Consider the following 17,035-nt stretch of genomic DNA (forward strand, 5'->3'; position numbering starts at 1 on the left):
ATTTCACCACACCTAGTGTGTGTGACAATCATTGGTACTTTAACTTAACTTTAACTTTACACATACAAACTGTAGCACACAAAAAAAGCACGTTTAATAAAAAAAAAACTTTATTATGGTCTTACCTTTACTTATAAATTAAGTCCATGTGCAGCTCCTTTTGAACAAAAGCATCGATAACTTGTTTATAGAAGTCTTCCTTATCTTTCTTCAGTTTTAAAAGTCTCTCAGTGTCGATGGAGATGATCCTTTAATTATTACCTCCTGCTTCGATTGAAAGTCCAGTTTAGAAAACTGTTTTATTTTAGATATGTAATCCTCCATGTTAATAGTCCAGGCAAGAGGAAAAAATAAACGATCGCTGCTAACTGTTGCTGCTTGTTGTCACTTCTTCTGCAGCCGAGTAGTCACAAGAATGATCTCTGGGATCACTACCACCAGGAGGCGGGATTTCTGCGAGCCTCACACAGTGCGTCTTTTGCAGCCGTTTTATGATTGCTCAACACAAAAAATACGTTACACACATACAGTTGTTGACAAAATACACTGTACATTATATACCTCAGCTAACTAAACTATGGAAATGTATAATATAATTCATATAGCAATACGGTCTCACTGCACAGCAGGCCAGCAGTTAGCCGAGTCATTGCGCAATCCATGGTGAGGCTCAACTCAGTGACGTGCCTCAACTGGCTGGTGACTCACCGCAAGTCTCTTCTCAGTTTTTGAACGGCAAATGTGAAAATTCAGCGATTTTGAATAAAAATAATCTTAAACTGGTGAAGTTAAATGGAAAATAACTTTATAGTATAATCACTGGATACATATAACAATTTAATTATTTTATTTTCTTTTTAAAAAAATTTTCTTTCCATGATGGCACTTGCCTCCCCTGACTGCACGTCACTGGCTAGGACTGATCGTTCTTCATAGACTCTGAGTCCTAGATATGGTCTGAGTGCTTGTTCAGACGTGGGGTGTTCTGCTTTAGTTAGCTGAGACACCCCTACTCATTGCTGCCGCTTTTGCCCACCCAACTGCAATGGAAGCCTACCAGCTTCTGCAAAACAAGCTATAACACAATCACAGCCAATCAATGTTTTCTTCAGGTTTTGACTGACTATCGTTTTACACCTCCATCAAGTCAAGCACAGGAGGAGACAGTAGCTTTAGAATTTGCTCATTTCTTAATTTTTCGTCGTATTACTGTGTGGCGTTGCTGAAGTGGCAACTGGTTGCATCAGCTGTCTTTTATGTCCTTTGTGCTCTTTGATGGTTTCCTCTTGTTTTCATGTGTTTTACCATTTTATATAGACTTTTATATCTGCACCACAACCACACAATTACTCCATTGGGGGGTGAATAAAGTCTATCCTATCTTAAACATTAGATCAGTGCAAGTAACAACACGCTAAATATGATTAATCGCCAATAAAGCGATAATTTGTCACTCTTAGTTAAAATATCCAGTATTGTGATGTTTTTGTTTGTATACAAAAACTTGTTGCTTTGGCTTGGATTTTGAAAGGATGATGAGGTGGCTGATCAACAATATCTGTATTAAAGGAAAAGGTTACTGGCGGCTGCAAACTACACGAAAATAGGGCACACACACACACACGCACCCACACACGCACACACACACACACACACACACACAATTTAAAACATAAAACACTCTGCCGGCTGCCAAGTTTTGTCCAATCAGAAATCTAAAAAAGCTAACACAGCTTACTTGGATTGCAAACATTAAATGTTGGCAGCTCTGTACTGCATTACTGCAATTTTCTTTACTTTGTGGACTATTTTTAATTTTCAGTTGTATTGTGCTGGGTAGCCGTTACCATTAATCCACAGTGTATCCGGAAAGTTCACAGCGCTTCACTTTTTCCACATTTTGGTTTGTTACAGTCTTATTCTAAAATGGAATTAATTAAGTGTTGTCTTTAAAATAATACAGACAATACCCCATAATGACAATGTGAAAAGTATATATTTTTTAATTTGACATGTACGTAAGTATTCACAGTGTTTGCTCGATACTTTGTTGATGCACCTTTGGCAGCAGTCAGCCTCAGGTCTCTTTGAATACAATGCCACAGACTTGGCACACCTATCTTTGAGCATTTTCGCAGCACCTCTCAAACTCCATCAGGTTGAATGGGAAGCTTTGGTTTTTATCAAGGATATCTCTTTAGATTTGCTGCATTCACCTGTCCCTCTATCCTGACTAGTCTCCCAGTTCCTGCCGCTGAAAAACATCCCCACAGCATGATGCTGCCACCACCATGCTTCCCTGTAAGGATGGTATTGGCGTGGTGATGAGTGGCGTCCGGTTTCCTCCAAACATGATGCCTGGCATTCATGCCATAGAGTTCAATCTTTGTCTCATCAGACCAGAGAATTTAGTTTCTCATGGTCTGAGAGTCTTTCAGGTGCATTTTTGCAAACTTTTTTACTAGAAATGTCTTCTGTCTGGCCACTCTACCATACAGACCTGATTGGTAGATTGCTGCAGGAATGGTTGTCCTTCTGGAAGGTTCTCCTCTCTCCACAGAGTAATGCTGTAGTTCTGACAGAGTGACCATCGTGTTCTTGGTCACCTCCCTGACTAGACTAAGATGAATGCAGCAATGTACAGATACATCCTGGATGAAAACCAATGCTCCCCATCCAATCTGATGGAGCTTGAGAGGTGCTCCAAACAGGAATGGGGGAAACTGCCCAAAGATAGGTGTGCCCAGCCTGTGGCATCATATTCAAAATGATTTGAGACTGTAATTGTATTGAGCAAAGGCCGTGAATACTTACATTAGTTTTTTGTTTTTTTTACATGTCTTAGTTTTTTTTTTTAATACATTTGCAAACATTTTTAATAAAACCTTTTCACATTGTCATTATGGAGTATTGTCAGTCGAATTTTGAGGCCAAAAATTAATGTATTCCATTTTTCGAATAAGGCTGTAACATAACATAAAGTGGAAAAAGTGAAGCGCTGTGAATACTTTCCATATGCACTGTATGTCTCCAGCCCACGTACACACTCATGCATGCATGAGCACACATATTGTCGATTTTGACTTTTGCATTATTTTAAATCGTTTTGTTGATCTCTGCAATGCAAGGTTGATTAATCATCAAAAAATGTGGGGTGGATTCTGTGGGACCCGTCTTCATTTTTTATTAAAAGAAAAATGATACAATTAATTAATTTTTCAAACTGAGACTCGCTGACTTTGGCTCATTTTCTGTGAAGAACATATATCAGAATACATATTTAATGACCACACACCATACACCCCCCTACACATTTCTATTACATATAAGATGTCCGGGTCCACTGGATCAGAGCTAATAGAAGTGTGGAAATTGATGTTCTGTGTACCGCACGCACGCACGCACGCACGCACGCACGCACGCACGCACGCACGCACGCACGCACGCACGCACGCACGCACGCACGCACGCACGCACGCACGCACACACACACACACACACACACACACACACACACACACACACACACACACACACACACACACACACACACACACACACACACACACAGCAGGCCTAGACAGGAGGACAGAGTGTAGGTACACAGAACATCAGAGGGTCAAATGTTCAAGAAAATGAGAGCAGACAGTGTTGACAAACAATGTTGCAACCTTGTGTGGGAACTGCAGGTGCAGAAACACAGAAGAAGAATCCCTGTGGGATGCAGAACCTGGCAGATACATTTTCCATGCAAGGTTCATATTGTTGTTACTCAGCCAGCGTTTGTGGGTCTGATAGAGCCGTTGCATTTTGTGGCTTTTAATGCCTCACAATCAAACACTTTTATGTTAAAATACTGAACAGATGTTTATTGGGATAAGGTAAACATCTGTTCAGTATTTATTGGGATAAGGTAAACATCTGTTCAGTATTTTAACGTAAAAGTGTTTGATTGTGAGGCATTAAAAGCCACAAAATGCAACGGGTCCATCAGACCCACAAACGCTGGCTGAGTAACAACAATATAAACATTACACAAGGGTTAAACCAAAAGTAGAGTTTGTATGCTAGTGCATGATCAATCACGCCGGGGTCAGGCACACAAAAAAGTATACTTAACAAACTGGTCCAAATTTGAGTGCACCCTACAAAAGACGGGATCCTGCATTTTATGTTTTTCTTCTTGGTCGGTGGTTGTTTAAAGGTGCACTACTTTTGCTGGTATCCCAGAAACAGTTCTCTACCAAACTGTAGAAATGGGATTTTCTTAAAAAGACATCCCTTCCTCCTTTCATTCCTGTCTTTTTGTAGTCTTGGGTGCCACAGTAAATTAGCTAATATATTTTGCAAAGGTTTGTAGGACATTTCTCCCCTGAGTACAATAATTGACGTAATTGACATAGCTTTGAACTTCAAGACAAAAAATAATCAGGAATTAAAGTTTCTTTTGAAGTTGAAATAGTGCAGCTCTTCTCCAGCGATCGGGAATAGTCTCCTTTGCTCCTAATTGACTGCAACAGTTGTCAGACTGTTGTCTGTTTGGACGGTGACAGGAGTCTGAAGAAAATGATTAGTTTTCTGTCAGCAGAGAGACAGCTGTGGATTTCCCAAACTGCAAACTAATAAAGGAGGTGGTGGGGGGAAGCAATAAAGCTTGTGGACAGCAGGTTTGACTGTTTTTATAGACAAATCAATAAAATGATAGATGATGGAAAATAACGGTATCTCAGCTGCTGATTTCTACTGGGGTTTCGAATCACACGGGCATGTACACACTGACACCAGCTCACATTGTGTTTGCTGGAATAGTATGACAAGTTGCATTAATAAGTACTTATGTTTACTTTCCTCCGGGCTTCATGTGAGGTGGAGGTCATAGTTTGCCATGCAAGTACTGTGTGCATACAACCTTAAATAACAGAGTAAATCTTCCACTGTAAATCTTTTCGAGACCAGAGGGTCAGCACCTGGGATCAATACCGAGGATGGGTCCTCCTCTGAGCCCGCCTCTAATTGGCTCCATCTCTGCTGTGTGTGTGTGTGTGTGTGTGTGTTTGATTTTATGTAACTGTGTCATTAGAGCCAAAGAATGAAGGATGAACTTGCACGCTAAAGGAAGCCTTTTGGTGACAGTCACAAGAATTACATTGCCTCTATTTCTTATAACGACCCCATGAAGACAGTGTTAGATCAGGTGGGCTGTCATCTGCAATCGATTTAATCTATTTTTCCACTTTTGAAGTAAGTTTTTTATTATATAGTGTATATGTTATTGTCAAAACTATTGACAAAAGTGGGGATTACGACACAGAAGTCCATTTCTTATATCTCTGTGGGACTGGTAATATTTGTTAGAGTAAAAATCATGTGCATTAAAAGTGTCTCCACCTGAAATAACCGAGGAGAAATGTCTTATATAAAGACTTTGTCTAAAAGTAGCCTTTGTCTTTAAGGTCCCACTCTCGTCACCGGCGCTCCCGCAGTAAGAGCGGCAGTCGCCGAGGGAGCCATGGCCGCCGTAGGAGCCGCAGCCGCAGCAGAGACCGGAGCAACCGTGGCCGACACAAGGGCCGGGACAAAGACAAGGAGAGGGACAGGGGACGTAACCGAGACAAGGAGAAGAGCAAGGACAAGGCAGAGAAAAAGGGGTAAGTGATGTATAACCCTCGACATACAAGGGTACTCACACCAGCTCAATCCTAAGGTCCACTCCACAGAGGATATGCAGACTATATGAAAGGCTAAATATGAAACTTAGCCTCACATCATCCATCCTTATAGCCATCAGTCTTTTTACCTTCAATTTCCCCCTGCGATCAAACATTGCCCTGCACCTTTCTTGTAATCACATCTCGCTGTAAAAGAAGATAGAAGAGTTGTAGCTCAATGGACAAAAACTGCCTCTGTTCCATTTTTAGCAACTTTGTTGAAGTTTGACATCTTCAATCTTAACTGTTTCTACTATTGCTCCACCTGCAGTTGGGTCATAACACAATCTTGGCATCTCTGGTGTCTTTAGTGCGCCCACCGAGTGTAAAAGACAACGCAATTAGAGCATCTTAGGGACAGACAGACAATGGGAAATTGCATTGTAGACTTGCCAGGTTATGTAGTCAACGCGGAAGGATACGTCGCTTTAGGTCAAACTACCTTAGAGGTCTCCACTACGAGAATAACATGTTCATTCTCTCTTACCATCTCGTGCTTTAATGCTACTGAAACCATTGAAATGTGAGTGTATTACTCTGATAATTGAGTACAACAAAAAGGACTACACTTCAGCTCGATTATACATCTTTGGTTCATTAAAGAGGACCTATGATGGTTCTAATCTACATTTAAAACACTTCTTTGTGGGCTCCATCTAGTAGTACACGAAAGAAGTCTGTAAGTATGTACTGTATATAGAATATCATTGTTGATGCTTGTGCAGTGTCTGCAATGTTACAGTGGCCAACAATATTACATATACTTTTTAAATAAAACGTCTGCCCTGTTTTTAATGAATACGCTTCTGTACTTTAGTGTTGGTCATTATGATAGTATTTAGAGGACCACTGGTTTAGATAATATGTTTTGGATATGCTGTTGTGTAAATGTTGCTTAGATTTTGCTCCACGGTCATTTTTGAAGAAGATAGTTTTTTAGTCTGTTTGAAAGATATTTCATTCTGGAGGCGTTTCCAGACTGCAATTGAAACCATGCCCATCCTCTCCAAAAGTATAATTTATCTTTTGAAAATGTACACTGTTTAATTATATATCTTGAATGCCTCGTCATTTGTTTTTTCCCAGACATGGTTGAAAACGAACTTAATGAACATTATATAGATTTCACCTGGTCACAACGTTAGGTATACCCTTCCTGCACACACACACACACACACACACACACACACACACACACACACACACACACACACACACACACACACACACACACACACACACACACACACACACACACACACACACACACACACTCACACACACACAAAACATCTGCTTTTACCAGCATTTATGTCACTACATGTCAAACATTGGTGTTATTATGCACATGCTACGATTAAATTTAAATAATACTTTATCCTTCCATTTTTTGTTTCTTCTTGGCTTGAAGCACAAGGGAAGGGGCTCCTCCCCCTCTGGCTGAGAGCTTGACTTGAAACAGTAGAATGGAAAAACAAGTTGCCTCTATATTGAAGCTATTATAATATATATATATATATATATATATATATATATATATATATATATATATATATATATATATATATATATATATATATATATATATATATATATATATATATATATATATATATATATATATATATCTGATTCATAACACTGAAATACTTACACATTTTGCGAGTAAATTGATATGATTAAAATAGTATCAATCTCACTGAGATTCCTGAGCCAGTTTGAGAGATAATGAGCTAGTCAGTCACGTGATCAGTGACGTAGAGGTGGGAACCACATATACCTTCCCCACCAACATCAATGCAAATCATGCAGACTTTGTAAGAGTCAACAATGATTACTTTGGGGAAAATTATGATCCAGATTCTTCCATGTTTTATCCTGAATGTTAGGAGGATGACCTACAAGGTTTAGGATCTGTGTGCTAAACAGATCTAACTTTAGTGAAACACTAAGCATCAAGAAATACAAACTACAAACATAGCAAAATTATCGCTTACTGTACAATGTCTGCTCTCACTGCGATGAGGACTGATAGGATGTTCATATCTTCCCATTTAGATGAAGATATAATAATAATCCACAGGAAGGGTTAAAAAGAAAATTTGCTGCCTGCAGATACCGTGTTCAGTTGTCCTTTGTTTGTCTCCATCCTCGGGTATAAATTGAATGTCACAGTTGAACAACTAATATTTGGTTAATATTCAGGTCACAATATGTAAATAAAGTATTTTTGGCATGTTTTAGATGGTTATTTAGAGGATTTTGTGGGCGGAATCGAGAGCCCCATTGAATCATTTGTTAGTGGACTTTTTTAAAATTTAAGATTTAGAATGTAAAAAGAAAGAAAAACATATGTTGATGTCTTACATAAGTATTGTGAATGATAGGCAGCACATCTTTCCAGTATGACTGATCTGCTGATATGGTCAGAGTGCAGAGGCGTTCCCTTCCTGACGTCATCTGACCCCAAATCTACGGGCATTGCTTAAGACATTCAGAGCGGAAAATTTTAAATGGCCGTCTGAAATTGTGGCATTTTCTGATGTTTAGATGGTATTTTTACATACTTTTTGGATTGGAAATACAATTGGATATGGTTTAATGCAGTGGTCTCCAACCACCGGGCCGTGGCCCGGTACCAGTCCGTGGATCGATTGGTACCGGGCCGCACAAGAAATAAAAAAATATTTAATTTTTTATTTTTTTATTAAATCAACATAAAAAAACTAAAGATACACTTACAATTAGTGCACCAACCCAAAGAAAAAGAACCTCCCTCCCCCATTTACACATTCACACTCATTCGCACAAAAGGGTTGTTTCTTTCTGTTATTAATATTTCTGGTTCCTACATTATATATCAATATAGATCAATACAGTCTGCAGGGATACAGTCCGTAAGCACACATGATTGTATTTTTTACAATCTCCCCCCCCCCCCCCGGTCCGTGGGACACATTTTCAAGCGTTGACCGGTCTGCAGTTACAAAAAGGTTGGGGACCACTGGTTTAATGGATACAATGAAACACAATTAAGCATATAAAGTCAAATTGCTTTTCCACTCTACTGGTACTTTAAGGGGAACTGCACTTTTTTGGAACTTTGCCTATCACTCATGACCCCTGTGTAAGACAAGAACACATTTCTTTTTTTATTATGCATTGTACATCGTAAATAAAATCTAGTAATAGGTGGCTAACAATATAGCTAAAGGCAGTTGGCTGACAAACACATGCCCAGTTATATAGTGTTTTCACACCCTCCTTGACTAACAACATCTTTCTCTAAACGAAGATGCTCTTACAATAACAATGTTGCTAATTCTTTGTTGATATGCAGGTCATACTATGTAAATGGGGTATTGTTGGCCGTTTTTGGAAGTTTTTACAGGGCTTTTTTGGGTAGATTAGATCAAATCCCTATTAGCTACATTGTTAGCCACCTCTTGCTAGTGTTTTTTTGTGATTTAGAATGCTATTTACTTTAACTTGTAAATAAAAGGTAGCCAAAGTCAGTTAACAATAGAGCCAATAGGAGTTGCTCTATTCCGCCTATAAAGTGTTCTAAAAACAATCAAAAGCCTCCATCAATGTTTTATATGCAGGCTGTAAGTATACATATATGTAATTTAGTAGCAGGCACATTCATAATAAAATGTAATATTTATTATTCTACGGCATATTAATTTCAGACGCACCACAATGTTCACTTTTCCCTTTAAATACAACTTGTGTGCATCATGCATCAGTATTGATTGCTAAGTGCTAAACAAGATATACAAACTATGATCATAATAAAACAATTACTTACTTTACAATGTCTGTTCTCACTAGGATGCTGACTGATGGGATGTTCATATCTTCCCATCTATGTAAAAAAAATTATCATAATGCTCCCATGTAATAAAAAAGAAAAGGTACTGCAAACAAACGTTTTTTCGGTTGTTTCTTACTTTCTCCGGGTCTGAGTTTAATGTCAAATGTGTCAATTTATGGCTACATCTTTTTACTATCCAGGTGAGAGGCATGATTTATAATATATAATTTACTTTTACCAACAGAAGAGGCGATGCAGCAGCAGCTTAGTACTGTATGTCAATATAGCAACATAAGCCAGTTCGCTTTCTGTGATCACGGCGCTGCTAAAAACAGTTTGTCTGCTAATACTTAGTTAATATTCAGGTCACAACATGTAAATGGAGTATTGTTGGCGTTTTTTTGATGTTTTTTTTTTAGAGAGCTTAGTGGGATAAATAGTGTTTTCCCATCAGCTGCGTTGTTGGCTACCTTGTACTTTACATATTTTACAAATTAGAATTCATGCATAAAAAGAAAAACGCGTTCTTGTCTTAAATAGGCATTGTAAATGATAGGCAAAATTCCCCAAAAAGTGCATTTGTCTAAATAATTGTTTTCGCTTCAAGGTGACGTCACGACGTAGCCAGTTGTAAAACACTGCATGGAAGCTCAGTTGATGTAAGCTAAAATGCATGAACTTCATGATTTGACGCCATGGCATTGTTTAACACGGGTATCCACCAACATTGTAAGAAAATACATAATTCATCATAGGTCCTTTTAAAAAATATATATACATTTTTAGCTCAATAATAACATAAAAAAAAAATAATACTGTTGTGCTCGTAGCGTGAAAGATAAACAACTTGACGTGAAGTTGACACACAAAAACGTGTGCGTCGTTTATTTATCAAAGCACAAGCAAGGTCGCCGTCGCGCTGCCGAGGGAGGACACGACATAATAAAACTTAGTGTCGTCCTCTGTGATACCACGCAGGGCAAACTGTGCATCCGCCTGGGCAAACCATGCGGTCGCGGAAGTTTCCCAGAACTCGGGCAGCTTTAGAGAAACCGCATTCGCCGTCATGGTCGATAAGAATCACTGAATCCGTTCAGTGAAGCGTCGGGGTCACCAGTGTTGTGCTCGTAGCGTGAAAGATAAACAACTTGACGTGAAGTTGACACACAAAAACGTGTGCGTCGTTTATTTATCAAAGCACAAGCAAGAAAGAACGCTTTCATCACAAACACTCAAATATCGCGGGAACAACAAACCCCCACCTTTGTGAGAATCTACTGACGGCCACTTAAAGGGGCCGCGCCGAATTACTCGCTCTTAACTGCACACAAAGAACAACATTGTCATGTACACAATAGAACAGTACGGTGAATGATGATGACAAAGTCAAATAACAGGTGTGGTGAATTATGTCCTTAAATCAACCGCTACAATACGAAGATCTTACTACTTACAGTCAAGCCCGGAATTATTCATACTTCTGGAAAATAGTCTAGTTTTTTAATTGTAAATAAACTCTGAGAAACGTTTTCCCCTGATAATAATATATTCTGGGAGACCTCTGTTGTATTTCCAAACAAGAAAAAAAACATGCTGCTTGATTAAAAATAACTAAGTAAAAAAAAAAAATGCCAGGTGTGAATAATTTTGGACTGTAAAAGCTTTACTTAACTGCAGAGAATAATATGGCACCTTCTTTTCCTATCAGCTAGCATCAGATTTTTATTTTTTCCCATCACTATTTCTTTCCAGGTCAATATCTCGGAAAGCAGCCGCCATTTTCTCTTCAAACTCCACTCTAAATATTGACTTCACAAATACCATGTCAGCTTTGCAGGCGGGACATGTTGTGGTTATCTCACAATATTTCTTTACAATCACCAAATCACTGGTTTTCCCTGAGTGGGCAGAGTAGTCAATGATTTGAGGCGAGGCGTTTATTCGTTCAAGTGGGTGACATACCTGATTGATTATTTGAGGCATGGCTTCTATTTAGAGTAATGTTTTTGTGGTCGATACATGTGTTATGCCAAAATTCCTGCTATTTGCTGCCGTAGTTGGTATTGCTGGAAAATAACTTTTAACATAATGTAGAGTATATTATTTTATACATTCCAAAACGTCGTTGAATGGTGATTGATGTTTTTATGCTTACGTGTGCATTCCATCAATTAATGCAGGCAGACCATCTGCTCAGCCACACATCAGTCATCATTAACATAAATATGAATTGCTTGCTTCAACACTTAATGTAGTTTCAATCCTCAATAAGATACTCTATATTTCAGTAAATTAGATCTACTCCAGCCACACTTTTTGATGCTAACACCCCTGTTGCTGTGGGATTAACTGCGCATGATGTCTACCTAAAATTGCGCAAAGGATGGAAATATTGTTGATGCAGGCACATATGACACAAGTGAAAAAGACATCTTGGCCACACTTTGACCAATAGTCTTAAACTCTTCAAGAATACTGTTGAAATGTCTGTTTTGTGCTCAGTTGAAGACTGTTGAGGATTACACATCATGTGCCGCCTTGTTGAGTGGAATAGTTAATAATAAATGTGAACAGTGGCCGCTCAACCTGAGCTACTGTTTGACAGAGAAGAATCCCCACAGTCTCTCAAACATGTAGCAGAGCAGCAGCTGCTGCGTTTAATGACCACCGGCAGAGCTCAAGTTAGCTGTTTCCTAAGCTCCGAAATGTGATAAAATGGTTTTCAACACATCAATGTTTGAAAGGTAAAGGTGCTAAAATGTATTTTGATATTTTTCCAAAATATAGGGGAGCACAATAAATGTCATTCTTGGCTTTATTTTAACAGAAAATCTAATGATACATTAAACATATGTTTGTTATAGAAATCAAAGAACAATTTTGCCATTAATTAACATTGGCCCCATTTACACTGCACACCAAATCTGATCTTTTTTTTGCCCTCCAGTGACACAGATCTGTTTTTTGACAGTCTAAACGTTCCAAAGTGCTCCAAATCTGATCTTTTGGCATCAGATTCAGGCCACATCGAGAGGTAGTCCTGAATCCAATTGGAATCTGATCTTTTCAAATGTGACTTCAGTCTAAACGCAATGTGACCTGCATGTGACCCGACTGTGACTTTTACGTCAGCTTTTGCCGAGCCACGTCATTCGTGTGCGCCGGAAAGATGCAGTCGCCAGCGGAAGTGGATATTTCATCAAAACATCCAGTTTCGATGAGCAAAGTATTTAAGATGACCAAATTTACGGTACATCATTTGTCAATAGTGGGCAAATAATAGGTTGTATGTAATATATAAACATATATTTTGATTCCGAAGAAATAGGGATTGTTGAAAGACCGGAATTGACACTGTGGCGCATTTGCTTACATGTGAGTTGAAAAATAAACATCCCGTAGATCCACGCTGATGTCTGTGTCTCCTCAGCCATTAAAAGATTACAACCCTCCCAAATATATTACACTATATACAGCACGGTGTAACAGGGGTTAGTGCGACGAAGGTCCTGAGTTCAATTCCGGGCTCGGGATCTTTCTGTGTGGAGTTTGCATGTTCTCTCCGTGACTGCGTGGGTTCCCTCCGGGTACTCCGGCTTCCTCCCACCTCCAAAAACATGCACCTGGGGATAGGTTGATTGGCAACACTAAATTATCCCTAGTGTGTGAATGTGAGTGTGAATGTTGTCTGTCTATTTGTGTTGGCCCTACGATGAGGTGGCGACTTGTCTAGGGTGTACCCCGCCTTCTGCCCGAATGCAGCTGAGATAGGCTCCAGCACACCCCGCGACCCCCAAAGGGACAAGCGGTAGAAGATGGATGGATGGATATATACAGCCATTTATACATTATATTACTTTAATTTACTTTCACGTGAAAAAACCCCAAATTTTTAAGGTGTTGAGACTTATTTTATTTTGTAGTAGTAGCGACTTCCTCCCAATCAACTTCCTTTGTTTTCACTTTAGCTGAAAAAAATCAGATCTCAAAAATTTTACTTGCAGTGTAAACAGTCAGCTGAAAAAAATCAGATCTCAAAAAAATTTGATTTGGGCTGCAGTGTAAATGTAGTCATATTGAGCATAATAGACAGACAACTTCTCTTTTAGTAGTACGTAAGTAAATGGGTGATTGGCTCATAATTTCGCTGGTGACGCATGCAGTAACATATTGTGTAATTTCCCTTTGTATTATTTTGTCAAAAATATGAGGGACAAGCGGATGGATGATTTATCAATTTGTTTATTTACTGTTAAAATCTGGTTACTTTCTGTTTCAACATGTTCTATCTACACTTCTATTAAAATGTAATAAGCATTTCTTTTTCTCTTGTTTGGATACTTCACATACGTTTTGGGTAATCCAAATCAAGTAGTTAAAGGGTCACACATTGAACATATTTAGAGTTATCTTGTGTCCAGAGATGTACTTCCTGAGTTTATAAACAAAAAAAAAAATTAAACAAGGTTTTGCAATAATTAGAAATATGGATGTAATCACCATCAAGTGGATGGAACCCCCCGTGACCCCGATTGACAATCAGTAGAAAATGGATGGATTCAATTTTCCCTGCCACATTTGTGTATTTGCTACTTCTTTTTCAAATTATGATGAAGGCATTCATCGTAAATCCGTTTCACAACTCACACACACATGCCTGCTTTGCCAGAGATGAACTATATAATTCTTGACCATAAGACCATGCTACTTTTGTTTTAAACAAATGCTTTGCAGGTAGTGCTTTTAAATAAACTTTAACGAGGGCTTATCTTTTATACTTAATATTTTATTCACTTTTACAAGCTGTCTTTGAGTCTGTTTGCAAGACGTTTAATTCTGGAGGCGTTTCCAGGCTGCAAATGAAACCACGACCCCTACACTCCAAAAGTATCATGATTTATCTTTTGAAAATGTACACTGTTTAAATATACATCTTGAAGTCATCACCATATATTTTTCCAGACACGGTCGAAAATTAACTTCATTAACATTATATAACAGTGGTTCTCAAACATTTTTCCACCAAGTACTACGTCAGAAAACACTTGACTCCCCAAGTACCGCCACAATAAATATAGATGGATATACCGTAGAGAGATGAGGCATCTAAATCAGAGGTGTCAAACTTATTTTAGCCCAGGTGTCACATGGAGGAAAATATGTTCCTAAGTGGGCCGAACTGGTAAAACCATGGCACGTTAACTTTAAAATCAAGACAAATTCAGATTGTTTTCTTTGTTTAAAAATATACCAAGCACATTCTGAAAATGTACAAATCACAATGTTTTTTTTTACACGTATATGTTGCGGTTTGTAGTATTTTATTTTCATTTGTCATTATTTATACTTTCTGAATAAATGATGTGATCATCTTTATCATAACAATAGGTACAATTGAGTTCGTCGGATTATCTTTTTTTTAAATTACAAAATAAGACAATAATACAATATTTATACAATTCCAAACCAAACATTCAGAATAGCAATCAACAGAGTAATTGAGAGGACAAACAAACATGACACAAAACAATCCAAAGTAGTCAGTCAAGTTTGGTAGATTTTTTAAATGCTCCCACTGGTGTTATTTTTTTTTATCTATCAGAAGATGAAATGAATAATAAAATCAAAATCAAATTACAGGATGTTAATAATGTAATTTACTAATTTTCTTAAGTGATGTAATGGCATGTGGTTTATTTTGTACATATGTAGCATCATCTACAAAAATATGTGGTAATTTGCACTCATTTTATTTATTACACATATTTCAGCATATTTATGTGCGCCCAGAAAATGTGCCTTTAAGCAGTCGTAAGTACAACACGGAATGTACAGATAATCAGGAGCATTTATTTGGGTAGAAATGTCACAGGTTACATAACCAACAACATATTTGACAATCATGGCATTATATGCCGGACAGACCTGGCAGGCCCAAACGCATTGTGAGGGTCTGCTGGGAACGTCTGGCAGAGTCTCCTGTCAGAGAGAGTTTCAATTCCCACCTCCGGAAGAACTTTGAATCAATCAATCAATCAATGTTTATTTATATAGCCCTAAATCACAAGTGTCTCAAAGGGCTGTACAAGCCACAACGACATCCTCGGTACAGAGCCCACATACGGGCAAGGAAAACTCACCCCAGTGGGACTTCAATGTGAATGACTATGAGAAACCTTGGAGAGGACCGCATCGCCGGCAGTAAGTCGGACACGTTTCCAGTGAGGGTTGGACTCCGCGAAGGCTGCCCTTTGTCACCGATTCTGTTCATAACTTTTATGGACAGAATTTCTAGGCGCAGTCAGGGCGTTGAGGGGATCTGGTTTGGTGGCTGCAGGATTAGGTCTCTGCTTTTTGCAGATGATGTGGTCCTGATGGCTTCATCTGGCCAGGATCTTCAGCTCTCACTGGATCGGTTCGCAGCCGAGTGTGAAGCGACTGGGATGAGAATCAGCACCTCCAAGTCCGAGTCCATGGTTCTTGCCCGGAAAAGGGTGGAGTGCCATCTCCGGGTTGGGGAGGAGACTCTGCCCCAAGTGGAGGAGTTCAAGTACCTCGGAGTCCTGTTCACGAGTGAGGGAAAAGTGGACCGTGAGATCGACAGGCGGATCGGTGCGGCGTCTTCAGTAATGCGGACGCTGTATCGGTCCGTTGTGGTGAAGAAGGAGCTGAGCCGGAAGGCAAAGCTCTCAATTTACCGGTCAATCTACGTTCCCATCCTCACCTATGGTCATGAGCTTTGGGTCATGACCGAAAGGACAAGATCACGGGTACAGGCGGCCGAAATGAGTTTCCTCCGCCGGGTGGCGGGGCTCTCCCTTAGAGACAGGGTGAGAAGCTCTGCCATCCGGGGGGAGCTCAAAGTAAAGCCACTGCTCCTCCACATCGAGAGGAGCCAGATGAGGTGGTTCGGGCATCTGGTCAGGATGCCACCCGAACGCCTCCCTCGGGAGGTGTTTAGGGCACGTCCAACCGGTAGGAGACCACGGGGAAGACCCAGGACACGTTGGGAAGACTATGTCTCCCGGCTGGCCTGGGAACGCCTCGGGATCCCCCGGGAGGAGCTGGACGAAGTGGCTGGGGAGAGGGAAGTCTGGGTTTCCCTGCTTAGGCTGCTGCCCCCGCGACCCGACCTTGGATAAGCGGAGGAAGATGGATGGATGGATGGATGGCATTATATGTAACAATCCACATTGTTTATACTATCACTAACATGCATAGTAAGTACTAGTGTCCAAACACAGAAATGCTGCCTCTATCTTAATGCACCTTCTGAAGAGGAGAAGGAAATAATTGCTATTGTGACATCCAGTGGACATATTTAGAACAGCAGTTTCTTTCATTCAAAAATGTCAGCTCATTTTTATACTTAGCAAACTCATCTTGTGGGCCGGCTCAAACCTCTTCGCGGGCCAGGAGACAGTTACTTGTAGTTCCAATTCATAGAAAAAACCTTTTTCCTATTATTCCAACTCATGGTGTCATTGGGCTCAACTGTCAGAGTGTGTGA

At 39.5% G+C, this 17,035-nt stretch overlaps 1 protein-coding gene across 1 annotated transcript in view; it reads left to right on the plus strand.

The window, feature by feature from the left end:
* Positions 1 to 17,035, plus strand: part of rsrc1 (arginine/serine-rich coiled-coil 1) — a 267,973-nt gene that overhangs the window by 51,646 nt on the left and 199,292 nt on the right. The window contains exon 4 of the mRNA XM_062060184.1: positions 5,454 to 5,648. Coding sequence (XP_061916168.1) covers positions 5,454 to 5,648 — 195 coding nt within the window. The remainder of the gene's footprint in view (positions 1 to 5,453; positions 5,649 to 17,035) is intronic.

This window comes from Entelurus aequoreus, linkage group LG10 (genome assembly GCF_033978785.1).
Source record: "Entelurus aequoreus isolate RoL-2023_Sb linkage group LG10, RoL_Eaeq_v1.1, whole genome shotgun sequence".
Lineage (NCBI taxonomy): Eukaryota > Metazoa > Chordata > Actinopteri > Syngnathiformes > Syngnathidae > Entelurus > Entelurus aequoreus.